General features: G+C 55.8%; 1 protein-coding gene across 1 annotated transcript in view; it reads right to left on the bottom strand.

Annotated features, from left to right (window-relative positions):
* Positions 1-2,787: 2,787 nt before the first annotated feature.
* The window catches only part of NAV1 (neuron navigator 1), a 126,177-nt gene continuing 115,833 nt past the window's right edge, over positions 2,788-13,131 (bottom strand). Inside the window, exons 21-30 of the mRNA XM_024749651.1 lie at positions 12,930-13,027; positions 12,667-12,762; positions 12,295-12,454; positions 11,721-11,956; positions 10,884-11,038; positions 10,656-10,727; positions 10,023-10,219; positions 9,435-9,553; positions 7,829-8,026; positions 2,788-5,983 (exon numbers count right to left, since the gene is read on the bottom strand). Coding sequence (XP_024605419.1) covers positions 5,888-5,983; positions 7,829-8,026; positions 9,435-9,553; positions 10,023-10,219; positions 10,656-10,727; positions 10,884-11,038; positions 11,721-11,956; positions 12,295-12,454; positions 12,667-12,762; positions 12,930-13,027 — 1,427 coding nt within the window. The 3' untranslated portion in view covers positions 2,788-5,887. The remainder of the gene's footprint in view (positions 5,984-7,828; positions 8,027-9,434; positions 9,554-10,022; positions 10,220-10,655; positions 10,728-10,883; positions 11,039-11,720; positions 11,957-12,294; positions 12,455-12,666; positions 12,763-12,929; positions 13,028-13,131) is intronic.

Raw genomic sequence — 13,131 nt, 5'->3', positions numbered from 1 at the left:
GCCCAGAGACGGGCTGGGATGGGGCTGGGATGGGAACCCCTGCCTTCCCATCCACATCTTCTGTCTGGAGACACAAGACATGGCCTGGAGGCGGGGAGAGCCCGCAGGAGCTGGACGAAGGGCCCGGGGTGACTTTAGTGCAGCGCTTCACTCGCCTTCTCGTCCTCTTCCAGCTGCTTGGTCCCCGAGCCCAGGAGGCCCAATGCCAGATGGTTCTTCGTCCTCCACCAAGTGCTCTCATGAGGAAAACGGACAAACTTGAAACAAAACCAGTTGTACGCACCTCATCTCCCACAAGGCCCCACCAGTGGGGGTCTGTGAGTTTGGAAAGATATGAAGCTCCTTTCAGATTAAAAAAACATTTTTTTTTATTCTGTCGCCACGAGTAGTTGTGTGTCCCGGTGCGGGGAAAGGATGGATGACCCCGACGACTTGGTACTCCGCTGCCTCAACCTCTCTCCTGCGGACTGAGCAGGGCCGGGGTGTGTGTGTTTGGGGGTGGGGGCAGGAGGTTCTCGCAGGTTCTCAGACCTGGCAGTGCCCTTTAGAACTGGGGCAAGGGCGAGGGATGCTGCCAAGAGAACAAGTTTTCATGGAAATGCAAGTCACATTTTGAAGCCATTCTCATCCTATTGTATCACCAGAAAAAGGCTGAGTAGACACGTCACCCAGCCGAAGAGCTACCTGGAAGAGCTCTCCCACTGCGTCCCCCTGGGAAGCCCCTAGGAATCTCAGAGCCATGACATTTTCCTCTGAAGGTTGTGTTTGACTAGGAGATGCAAGCATTCCCCCCTCACTTCTGCCCAAAGGCACACATACCCGTCCTTTCTGTTAAATGAAAGGAAGAACAGGATCCTGAGGAAGCATGAGAACTGAAACTAATGTTAAAGTCTGAATTATAACCGAGGACCTTATTTTTGGTCCTAAAGCCCCAGCGTGGGGACTCTGACCCTCGGCTTTCCCTAACACAGTGAGCTGCAAACTGTAGCGCACAGCAGAATTACCGAGAGGTTCGTTAAAACACGAATCGCTGGGCCTTCTCCCCAGTTTCTGATTCAACAGGTCTGGGATGGGTTCTGAGAACTTCATTTCTAACAAGTCCTCAGATGCTGCCAACACTGCTGGTCTGGAAACATATGTGAGAACATAGTAAGAAATGAAAGAGGTGGGCGTCAGCTCCCAGTTCCGACGCGGAAAATATAGCAGCGCCCGATATGTTGTTTTGACAGAAGGCTGTGAATTTGAGTAGGGAATGTCTGTCACAGGGGCCTATCCGATTAACTCACTTGTCTAGAAATCAGAATAAATAGTTGAGAGGAGGCAAAAAAAGAAATGAAAGAGGTGAGAATTCCCTGGCGGTCCAGTGGTTAGGACTCAGCGCTTTCACTGCTGTGGCCTGGGTTCAATCCCCGGTCAGGGAACTAAGATCCTGCAAGCCGAGGGGCACAGCCAAAAAAAAAAAAAAAAAAAAGAGAGATGAATCAAGGGACCAAGTGTTCACTTACTTCCATGACCATGCCTATCACACAAAACTCTCCGTGGCATGACCACTAAGAAAGAACCAAAACACCAAACCGGGAGGATCTAGTACACACAGGCTAATTTTCCACTGTGTTGCTATTTCTGCAGCTTCCAAATTTCTCTTGGTGCCCTCACGTTCAGACGATGCCGTCTCTCGCAGGGTCTGTGGCTGGAGCTGACACGCACACGTGGACCCTCAGCAGTGGGCAAGCCAAGGTGGCGGCCCCCCGTATCCCTGATCAGGTTGACCGAGGGCTCATGAATGTATAAAATGGATTCAGTTATAAAGGGCGTTATCCTCAGGCTCTGGCCTTCTGGGAACACAGTGTCCCTAAGACCATTTTCTTACGGCCTCTTTGGTGGGGGCCATGGACAGAACTCACTAGAAGTTATCAGTCATCATAAGAGAGTACTGGGGTTCCACTAGTGAACCCCCTGGAAGAGCACATTCCATCCCATCAGTTGAGGGGGGTTGCTTACTAGTAGACTAGAGTCTACTTACTAGCTTCAGCTTAGGTAAGGCTTCCCTTAGGTAAGGGAAAAAAGTATGATGAGAAGTTACATTTGGTGACCCAGATGACTTTAGCCCTAGAAAGAATGCCTTGTTAAATGTGTGATTAGGACAGGCGCAACTTCCTCTCCCAAACGCCTTGCAATAAAGGGTCCCTAACGTAGCGTGGAGGCTCGCCCTGATCCCAGCTTACAGGGCCAAGCCCCACTCATGCAGGCAACTTTCACCCCTGGGCAGGGTTGGTGTGTGTGAGGTGCTGGTGGGAAGGCGCAGGTCGCCGCTGATTTCTTCCTCCTCTTGGAAAAGTACGGGAAATAAAGTGACCTCAGAGACTGAAGAGTGCCCCTCTTGTCTCAGGGAGCTAGGAGCGAAGAAGTGGTGAGATTAGGCCCAAACCAGGAAAACCAGAAAGCAAGAAATAAAAAAAATTTTTAAAAATCACTATTTTGTCTTGGGTCCTTAAGGAGTATGGATAGATGAGTGAGAAGGTTGGTAATTCAGAACCAAAGCTTAGCATGTCAATCACTAAGGACTCTGCAGTAGGGGCTCCCCAGGGCCTCAGGAAACCCAACTTCCCTGCAGCTTCCCGAGGCCTCAACCACGTGACAAAGATGCCGGGCTGACACTCACGCACACACAGAGGTAAGCACCGCAGAGCTGCCTCAAAGCAGAGGTTTTAAAAAATACTCGATGAAGCTCAGAAAACAGGGAGTGGCAGCAGTCAGCTGCTCTTGTGAGAGAGACACACACAGACATCGGGTCCTCTGCTGGCCGCCATCACCTAGTACTTTATTTTTCGTGCCTAGGCAGGGGCTGAGGACAAATACACTGGACGAAACGCGTTGGTCTCCTTCATCCAGGAACGAGGGGCCGCGGCCGCACCTCTGCCCTGAAGCGGGGCTGGGCGTTGAGCCACGTGGTCTGCTCGCCGGCTTTGGTGAGGAAAGGAGTTGGGGGCTGGAGTGGGGGGAGGGCACACACTCCAGTCCTGGAGAGGCCGGATTCTTCTCAAGGTGCTGGGCGTTGAGAGTTTAGCCCTGGGACCCAGCTTTTCTTTTTTGAGGGATCCCAGTGGTCTCGACCAAGAAGCAAGGGTGTAGGTGGGAAAGACTGCCGTGGATCTGCACTCGCCACTCATTCCAGGGTGGAGGCAGTGGGGGCTCGGGCTTCAGCTCCAGAGGACTCGGGATGAGCGCCCCGAGGGTCCTAGCACCGTGAGGAGTTTCGGCCTGCCCCGGTCGCCATGTCACCGTGATTCCTGGGGGATGATGCATGCCCACAGCCAGGGGCCCAGGCTCCAGAGGGAAGGCGGAGGGGCAGTGCCACTTCGCCAGATGGGATCCCGCTTTCTGGAGGCAGGCGGCTGGAGACCCGGGCTAAACGCGGCAGTCAGCCGAGAGCAGGGCGGTGGATCCTACAGGAACGGAGATGAAACGCCGGAACCTGAGGCCTCCAGAGCCAGCCTGCTGAGGATCAACGGAAACTTCGCGGTGGTATCCACGGTGACCAGGGAAGCGGGAATCGCTTTGGGGGGTCTGAGGCAGTTGGAATGGAGGAAGAGGGTCACCCCTTTCCTTTTTCTCAAGTAGCCAGTTAACGCCCATGACCGAAGGCACTGGCTGGGCAGCACCGAGAACAGAGAGAAAGGCTCAGCCCCCGGGTGGAGACGGCACTGGGAGCCTGAGCCCGGCCACGGGACTGCAGCCGGGGAGGGGCCACGAGAGGCCAGAGCCCAGAGAAGGCCCGCTCGGGTGTCTCCCCGTCCTTCCAAGCTAGAACGCCCAGCTGCGGGGCTTTCCTCCTCCTGCACGGCAGAGACCTTAAGGCAGTGATGTCAGCACCATCCTTGGACAAGCAGCCTCTTCCCGCTCAGAATTGCATATTTTCCGGCTGAGCTGGGGGTCTCCACGGCTCTAGCAGCATCAGCAGACATCGCCTCGAGCGGAGACGAGCCCGTCACCCATGGCGGCCACCAGGTGAATGCAGAAGCTTTTGGAGGGAGCAATCTGGACCACCTTTTGGACCTAAATGAAAGTCTTCTGATACGAAGATTCAGAGGCAGCTACTCCTTGGTTTGGCGGGACAGAGCGATCCTGGTTACTGTGCCTGTAGGTTCTGATAAGTTCTTGTGCTACTTGGGGATCTGAAGAGCAAACACTTGGGCCCAGGCTCATCACACATCCCTGGTCTGCAGAGCCCCAAACCGCAGCCTCACCAGGCAACCCAGTGCGCTGGACAGCTAATCACGGGCTTCTCGCTGGCTGGCTCCTGGGGTTTTGGCTCCGTTTCTCAGGTGATCCTGAAGGTCCAGAAAACAAGGAGATGTGTGCATTTAATGGAAGTTAACATTTCCCGCTAGACTGTGAACGTAAGGGCCCACGTCTTTTTTTTTTTATTTTAACCTAATGACTTGTACACAGTAAGCGCCCTGTAAGTGCTTGTCCGATGAAGGAATTAGGACTGCCGAAACTTCAGGGCAACTTCTGCAAAAAGTGGATCCCTTTGGAAGGCAGATCTCTGCCACCAAATCAAACTCCTTATATTCTGATTGGGAGCATCTCACATGGATGTCCACTCCTAAGGGACTAGTCACTTGTTTGAAACCAACTGTAAAGGCCGGCTGGGGATTGTGGATTCAGTTGGGCAAAGCGGTCGCCATCAGAATAGCACAGCGAGGGGCTCCGCAGGCCCCAGGACAGACAGACTTCCAGTTTGCGGTTTTCCTCCAGTCCACGGGGAAGCTCAGATTAGACCTTGTATCAGGGTGAGGCGATGCGCTCTCTTCCAGAGGCTGGCCGCCGGGCTCCAGGCAGAGCGTGTGTTTTCTCAAAAGGGACCTCGAGGTCCCTCGTGTCCCGCTGCTGAGCCAACGCTACATGTCCCATGTGAGCCCCAAGGGTGGCAGACACAGTGGCATGGCAGGTGTCTAGCTGGTACCAATCAGGTGGCATCGGGCTCTCCAAAGAGCGGCTTGGAAAAGCAACGTGAGCATCTCGTGGACGTGGGAGGAAATGGGAAAAAAAACAAACCGAAAAAAGAGGAGGAGAATAAATAGGCAAATGGGAGGGGAAAATGGAAATAAAACAAAAATAAAAAGTAAAAAAAGTAGGGTTTATTGACTCATGCGTGTTAAATTAGAGGCTGAGATGGAGCCGGCGGTGCTTCTCTGAAGGCTGTGGTGGCACCTCTGGGGTCTGGCACCTTCTCAGATCACAGCCGTCTCGTCGGTGCCCCCATGTGGTCCAGACGGCAGGGCGGGCGGCACGCTCTCTGCCCAGGCGAATGGATTTCCTCCCTCCAGCTTCAGCTTTTTTTTTTTTTTTAAACCCTTTACAGATTGATTTAAACGTTTTTAAATCACATGCTTCTTTTTCTGGGCTGCAGCCAAATCTTGGGGTGCGGGGAGAGCTGTTGGCAGTGGCGATGGAACTGGGCAGGGTCCGTGGGAAGGTCTGGGGAGCCGCCGCCTCCCCCAGCAGATTCCCCCACGGGGCCGTGTCTCTTGTCTGTGAGCATCAGTTAGGAACTACTGCAGGCTTGTTTGATGTCTTCTGAACCCCTCCCCAGAAAGCTCAGGAGTTTGTAATTGAGACAAGAAATCAAGGAAAAAGACCCAGGATCATCTTTTCCCCAAAGTCACAAGAGGAGGCCAGGAAATGTACCTGGGGACACAGGTCCACCCACCAGTCCCACCGGGCGTTCTTGAAGGTGCAGCACCAGGAAGCCGCCCCCTCCTTCCACCTCCCCCCTCCTGTCCTCGTGGCCAGAGAGCCGGCGCCCAGGAGGAAGCGGGGAAGAGGAGGCTGCACGCAGCAGTGGCCGCGTCCTGCTGTCCTGTGACTGGATGCCGGGCCCTCAGAGCGTGGCCTGGAGGTTGGGGTCCAGGATGCTTTCTCGGTCTGGAGACTCGATGTAATTGGCAGCCTCCTGAAGTTTCAGCAGCATGGCCATCTAGAGAGGGGCGGAGAGACAGTTACGGAGAGTTGGGACTTTGGGAAACACAGAAAACCAGACCGTGGGTCTGGTCCTGCGTCTGCAAGGGGCTGAGAGCCCAGAGAGTTGGCGGCTAGTTCTGGAAGAGGCCAAGATGACTGCTTCCACCCTGTGTGTAAGCTCGGATGTGGGAACCAGCCCTCGGGAGTGACGTGCAGGGAAGGCCAGAGGGCAGAGCCACCTCCTCCCTGCAAGGTGCCAGCGCTCCCCGGCCAGCCCCAGGAGGAGGTGGGAAGGGTCCAAAGACCGTCTAACAGCCCTCCTTGTAACAGACCACGGCCCAGCGGCTGCACCCAGTGCCCTTAGGACCTGCTTCTACCTAGTTCCCACCTCATTGCTTCAGCGGGGCCTGAGCTGTGCCGCGTGGCACGTGGGATCTTAGTTCCCCGACCAGGGATCGAACCCGCACCCCTTGCGTTGGAAGTGCGGAGTCTTAACCACTGGACCGCCGGGGAAGTCCCACCTCCCACCCTTCTTCCCTCAGTTTCCCTCAACACTTCACGACTCTGACTCTCCATTCAGCTAAGGAAGCCTCATTGCCTCTCCATGGCTCTGCCTTCCAGCCTCCGTTTCCATGACATTAGCACCCTCCCGATTTAAAAGCCTTTTGACACAGAGGACATCTGTTTTCTACAAGGTCAAAGTTTAAATAAAATGTCTTAGGACTAAAGTAGAGGAATCTCCTTCCTACTCGAAAAGGTAAAATTAGGTCCTGGAGTTTGTGCATGTTAAGTTTTTCAGACCACCTGCCAAATCATCCTCTAAGACAGTGACTGACAAATGCCCCCACCAGCAGAACAAAGGTCCGAGCCTCCACACACACACACACACACACACACACACACACACGATTCTGCAAATGTGAAACAGTTATCTCCTTGTTGTAATACACGTCTCCTCAGTGATTAGAGAGGGGAAGGGTCTTTTTCTGTTTTTATTGGCCCTTTTTATAAATAGTATTTTTTAAATTAATTAATCTATTTATTTATTTTTGGCTGTGTTGGGTCTTCGTTGCTGCGCGTGGGCTTTCTCTAGTTGCGGAGAGCGGGGGCTACTCTTCGTTGCGGTGTGCGGGCTTCTCATTGCGGTGGCTTCTCTTGTTGCGGAGCACGGGCTCTAGGCACGTGGGCTTCAGGAGTTGTGGCACACAGGCTCAGGAGTTGTGGCTCGCAGGCTCTAGAGCACAGGCTCAGCAATTGTGGCTCACGGGCTTAGTTGCTCCGTGGCACGTGGGATCTTCCCGGACCAGAGCTCGAACCCGTGTGCCCTGCATTGGCAGGCAGATTCTTAACCACTGCGCCACCAGGGAAGTCCTTTTATTGGCCCTTTGCATTTCCTTTAGTCAACGCCTGCCCCTTGCCTCCTTTGCCCATTGTTGTTCTGCGTGGCAGTTTTGGGGGGAAGGGTCACATGTTCTGGGTGTCAATCCTCTCTCGGCTACAAGCACTGCAGACATGTCCCCTAGTCTGTCACTTGTCTCAGCTTACTTTCCAAGGGCTCCTGAAGCCACTGGACCGCGGCAGCCTGCAGGATGGCACCAGGGCAAGCACCCGTGGGTCCCACTGCTCTCCTGCTCTGGCCGCCGTTCCCACCTGGGCTCCGCCCGGACCCGGGTCTTTGCTAGAGGACACACACCTTGCTGGCGGGTGACACTGTGTAGCTTAGCCCAGGGTTCTGACGGCCAGAGTTTCCCACCCCCTGGCCTCATGCTTGCTTGTCCCGGCCTCTGGGCCCCAGCGGGCTGTGGACGAGGGTTCAGTTCTGTGACACTCTGACTTTTGCCTCAGAGCGGCCTCTACTCACCAGCGGGTCGGAGTCCAGGGAGCTGGGGGTGCTGTCCTTGACCGTCCTGTCCTCAGGGGGCGAAGCAATGCTGTGAGGGCCCACGGTGGGTGGGGGCAGGTGGTACAGCTTTGACTGGTCTTGTTGGGCTGACGGCCAGGGAAGAGTGTCCCGGACCCACTCGACGGGGTCCTCCCAGGCAGCTTTCTGCCCGTGAACCTGGAGAGAAGGAGAAATGTGATCACTGGGCGAGGAACCCGCAGATGAGAGGCTTGTTCGTGGAGTCTCCTGATGGCGTGTGTACTTCCTCAAATGTAAAGCTTGAGGCTCTGATCCCTGTGGGGTTTCCTTTGAGTTTCCCAACAAGGGAAGTAAAATAAGTTGGCATAAATTGGTAGAAACCATTTTGGAGGATAATTTGGCAGACTGCATTAAGACTTAACATGGACAAATCTTACGACCCCACGATTTTATTTTCCAAGTAAGAAATTCTTTCAGTTTAGTAATACCTTTTGAAAGAAATTTCACCTTTGTTGAAATGAGATATTATCTGTGTAAAAATGATGTAAGTCAGGGGACTTCCCTGGTGGCGCAGTGGTTAAGAATCCGCCTGCCAAGGCAGGGGACGTGGGTTCAGGCCCTGTTCCGGGAAGATCCCACGTGCTGCGGAGCAACTAAGCCCGCGAGCCACAACTACTGAAGCCCGTGAGCCACAACTACTGAAGCCCGTGCGCCTAGAGCCTGTGCTCCTCAACAAGGGAAGCCACCGCGATGAGAAGCCCGCGCACCACAACGAAGAGTAGCCCCCGCTCTCCGCAACTAGAGAAAGCCTGCGTGCAGCAACGAAGACCCAACTCAGCCAAAAATAAATAAATTAATTTAAAAAAACACAAAAGAGCTTTAAAAAAATGATGTAAGTTGGAAAACTATTAATAATAATGCAAATTAAATGAAATAATGATACACTGTATCTCTAGAAATCTACCATATCATCAGGCAGTGTCTATCACAGTGACACATTACTTCTATGGATAATACGTGACCAGTAGGGTCTAGTCACCACATTGCAGGTCATTGGATCATGCCCTAATTAACAGGTGAGAAAACTAAGGAGGTTTTTTAAAAAAAATGACATTTTCTTTTCACACCAAGTTCTCATTCTAACGTTTACTTTTACACGTGTTTTCACTTATTTCCTTTGCCTCCGCAACACTGCCAGTGATTTAGGCAGAACAGAATTTATACCGCCTCCTTTTTTACACGTGACGATATTAAACAGTTTAAGTAACTTGGCCAGAGTAACATATTTGTTAGCAGTTAGTAATGAGCTAAGGCTGTAACAGGGTTTTACTTAATTCTTTGCTCAATTATTTCTCTAACTGCCCTGATCCCTAGAGCAGAGCCAGAAGGCCTAGGGCTGGACACACGGCCCCAGGGTCAGCGGTCATTTAGCGATTCGCTGAACGCTGGCCGAAGGCAGGAAAGCAGCGTGGTCTGTCCAGTGCCTCACCCGACCTGTCAGGAGGAGACCCTAAAGATCTCCGTGGCCCCGTGTCTAACCCCGTTTCTGCTCTGTGAGGTGGGCCAGCCTGGTGTCTGGGCTGAGCGGAGTCGAGGGCGGGCTCACCTTGATGCCGTCCTTGGCCCCTTCCTGCAGGTAGGGAATGATGGAGTTGTTCCATAGGTCAATGAACCAGGTCCGGAAGTCCTCGATGCCGATGGGGCAGGACAGAAAGAAGCAGGGGCCTGGGAAGAGGATGGGGCCGTGAAGACGGCCGAGAACCTTGCTCTCTCCCTGGTCATCTGCCCCCTTGACTCCTTTACACCGGGCAGAGGGTCTCATAACCACAGGGTTGAAAGAAGCGCTGGGCTGGGCTAAACTGAGACTGAGGTCAGGACGGGCGGGAGCTGAGAGCCTGGCTGTAGCCTCGTGAACGATGCCTCCGTGGGTGGACGGGAGGTGGGGGAGCGAGGGGAAGCTTTAAACTCCCCCGAAATCCCTTCCCCCCTTCTTCCCAGTAATCGTGGGGAAATGAGGGCGAGGGGTCAGCTCTCTGACGGCTGACTCAGGGTGCGGACTGCGCTGGGGGCGCTTGCGCAGTGACTCGGGCACAGGGTCGGTGACTCTCTGCGCTGAAGACGTGAGAGGAAAGGGAGTGTCCCCGCCCCCGGCCCCCAGGTGTGGCGCAGGAGGCCGTGGCAGGGCGGGCCATACCGATGAGGAAGTCCGAGGTGCTGTGCTTCTCCAGGAAGGTGTGCAGGTGGTACCACAGCTTGGGCACCCAGTCCAGCACCCGCAGCAGCTCCTCCCTGTTGGCGTTGACGTCGCAGTCCGACTCCACCAGCTTCCTCCTCAGGTAGCGAACCAGGAAGCCGTTGGCGGGCTCCACGTTGTTGGAGAAGGTCAGCATCCTGCGGCCAGGGACGCGAAGGGTGGGGCGGAGTGCGCGGGGGCGTGTCCGGCTCATCCCCCGCGGGCCCGTCCCCCCCCTCCTCCCACCAATGCCCGTGGGGTCCGCTGAACTCAGGGCCGCGGCAGAGCTGACTCTCGGATCGGTGACCCCCCGCAGGTAACCATCTGACCTCACTGGCCTGGACAGGGGGCGTGCGGGCACAGAACCCGAACCTCAGCCACGAAGCCGCACCTCTCAGCTTTACAGTCCTTTCCTGTCTCAGTGGCTCCGTCTCCCCCTGCACTGCCACAGCACGCACACGCCTGCTCTCTCCCCAGCCCACAGGGCTGCGCTACTTCCCTTTCCTTCTGCTGCTCCTCTGGCCACATCCTGGATTGAACTGGTTTACAGACTCGGGTAGGGTTGGAAGGCTCATCCAGGGCCCCAGTCCTTACCTGAAGCTCAGATGCAAGCCGTGATTGGGGGTCATTTTCACCGGCTGATTAGTGGTGCCAATAATATAGGGACTGTGGGAAGAGAGAGAAAAGGTTTGCATAGACTCGTCTGAACGCTTGCTTTCTGCCGCGTACCCTCCCCCGACGCCCGTGGAAAGCTCACAGCTTGGGCTGGACCGGGCTCCCCTGCTGCCCACCGTGATGAAGCTGGTCCTGACTCCAGCTTACCATTTGTGATACTTGCAGGTCAGGGCCCCGTTGACCAGCTCGCTGATGGAGCCTGCCTCACTCAGGTCATCCAGCAGGATCACCAGGGGGACATCCCCGATTCCCGTTTCCCGGTCTATCTGGTTAGCCAGGTTGGAGAGATACAGCTGCAGATCCTGAAATGAGAAAAGGCAGTGGGTCAACATCGGGAGCAGTGAGCCCCCGGATGAGCCTTGAAGAGGAGGGTTTCAGAGAAGCTGAGCTGGCTCCGGATGCCCTGGGGCCTCGGTTCCTGTTTGACGCGCTTGGACCTGGAGCTACGGAAAACACCACCCCAGGCTGATGAGCAGTGGCCCGGAGGCCCAAAGCAACCTTCTGAAGCAGTGGCCCCTAGAGCCCACGGGGCTGGGGAACACACGCTTTTCTTCAATGGATTTACACCAGGAACCACTCCTAATGGACGCGCCTCCCCGTGGGGCGGAGGCGGGGGCCAAGGTTTGAAGCCACGGCACAGCAATGGGGGGAACTGGGGAGGCAGCGGGACCTGGCAGGGGACAGCACAGTAGTGACAGTTCTGAGTGCTTCCCTGACGGAAGCCCACAGTCAGGGACGAATCCTGGAAAGAAAGGAAACGAAAGAGAAGGGGGGTGGGGACTGACGAGGCGGGCAGAGGGCCACTGGGACATGAGGGGACAGAGTGTGGACCGCGGTCCCTGCTGGGGTGGGAGCTCCCGGAGGCCCGGGAAGGGAGGAGACTGGAGCAGGGCTGAGATGGGAAAGGGGGTCACCGAGGGGCAGGGAGGTCGAGGCAGCGGCGAGGAAGGGGAGGGAGGATGGGGCAGGCGGGGTGGCGGCCACCTTGCAGGACTGCTGGTGCATGTTGAAGGTGCTGACGATGCCCTCGGTGACCTCGCGGCCGGAGCGCTCTACCAGGTACTCGGCCAGGCGGTTGGTCAGGTAGGTCTTGCCGGTGCCACTGGGGCCAGAGAGCACAAGGCGCCGGTGCTTGAGCAGAAGGCCGATGTAGTGCTGCAGCATGGGCTTGGGGATGAGCGTCTCAAACACCAGGCTGTCCACACACTTCTCCTTGAGACCTGCACCCCAGCCCCCGACAGTGTGAGCCTGGGCGGCGCCCTGAGGCTCACCTTCCTCACCCGGGGACCCCGCGGGAACCCCCAGGCCTGGCTCTGGACACGTGGGGCAGGCCGTGCACTGCGGGGGTGGGCGGAGAGGAAGCCCAGGCCGGGCAGAAATGTCCCGCAAACGACAACCTCCCTGGGACAGGTCGGGCCCGGGCTCGTTCATCTTGCACCTCACGGTGACCTTCACCCTGTAGCCCCGCAACCAGTTCTTGCTCAAGGAACGCGTGACGGACCACCCGACGGTCTCCACCCCGCATTCCTCAGCCCCACACCCAGAAGCAGGGACTGACCTTTGAGGGAGACCGCTATGTTGTTGACCCCTCGGCGGCAGGGGGGCAGCTCCGGGGGCTCCGCATCCAGGAGCCGTTTCACGTGGCTGACGCTGTAGCCGTGGATGGACTCGGTGCTTAGTCCCAGCGTCGAGGCTGGGTCCATCTTAGAAATGTAGTCCTGACGGGACAGAAGGGAGAGAAAGGAGATGCGCAGGACACACACACAGACACGAAGGCCACGAGGAAGGTAGTGCTACAGGCACAGAGGTCGATGGGGAAGAGGAGGTGCGATGTCTGTCCCACTGAGCACTCCTGCACAAACCTCAGAGGCCCCCAGACCCCAGTGTCATCAGAGGACCAGCAGACCCTCAGAGTTCTCGCATCCCTTACCTTGAACACCTGGAAAACAGCGTCGTCCAGCAGCTTCCAGTCAACTTTCCCGCTGACCTTGCTGCACCCCAGGAAGAACTCCTGCTGCTTCAAGTCCTGTGAGGCCAGGGTAGATGCACGTGAGCCCAGGGCAGACGGCTCCAAGAAGGGGAGAACGTAAAAGGCCTTGGGAGCTGAGTGCTGTGGGTTCGGGGGTCCTTAGAGCCCAGATGTCCTTGGGTAGAAATGACAGTGTCACCCCCCGCCCCCGCGAAGTTCCTTACCCCTTTGATGATGTGCTGTGGGGGCATCCTCACCACCACCCGAAGAGTCACTTCCTCCTTTGGACCAGAGGTGCTGATACCATCCATGGGAGACAGGTCTGGAAGTGAGAAAAGACTGTTGGTTTGGGGGTATCCACAGGCTTTCCTACATCTTCCTGCCACTAGCCTTTCCAGATAAGTTTTTTTTTTTTTTTTTTTTTTT

The sequence above is a fragment of the Neophocaena asiaeorientalis genome, unplaced genomic scaffold (genome assembly GCF_003031525.2).
Source record: "Neophocaena asiaeorientalis asiaeorientalis breed wild unplaced genomic scaffold, Neophocaena_asiaeorientalis_V1.1 scaffold44, whole genome shotgun sequence".
Classification (NCBI taxonomy): domain Eukaryota; kingdom Metazoa; phylum Chordata; class Mammalia; order Artiodactyla; family Phocoenidae; genus Neophocaena; species Neophocaena asiaeorientalis.
Note: the sequence above shows the minus strand (reverse complement) of the source record. Positions and strands in the feature narration are given on the sequence as shown.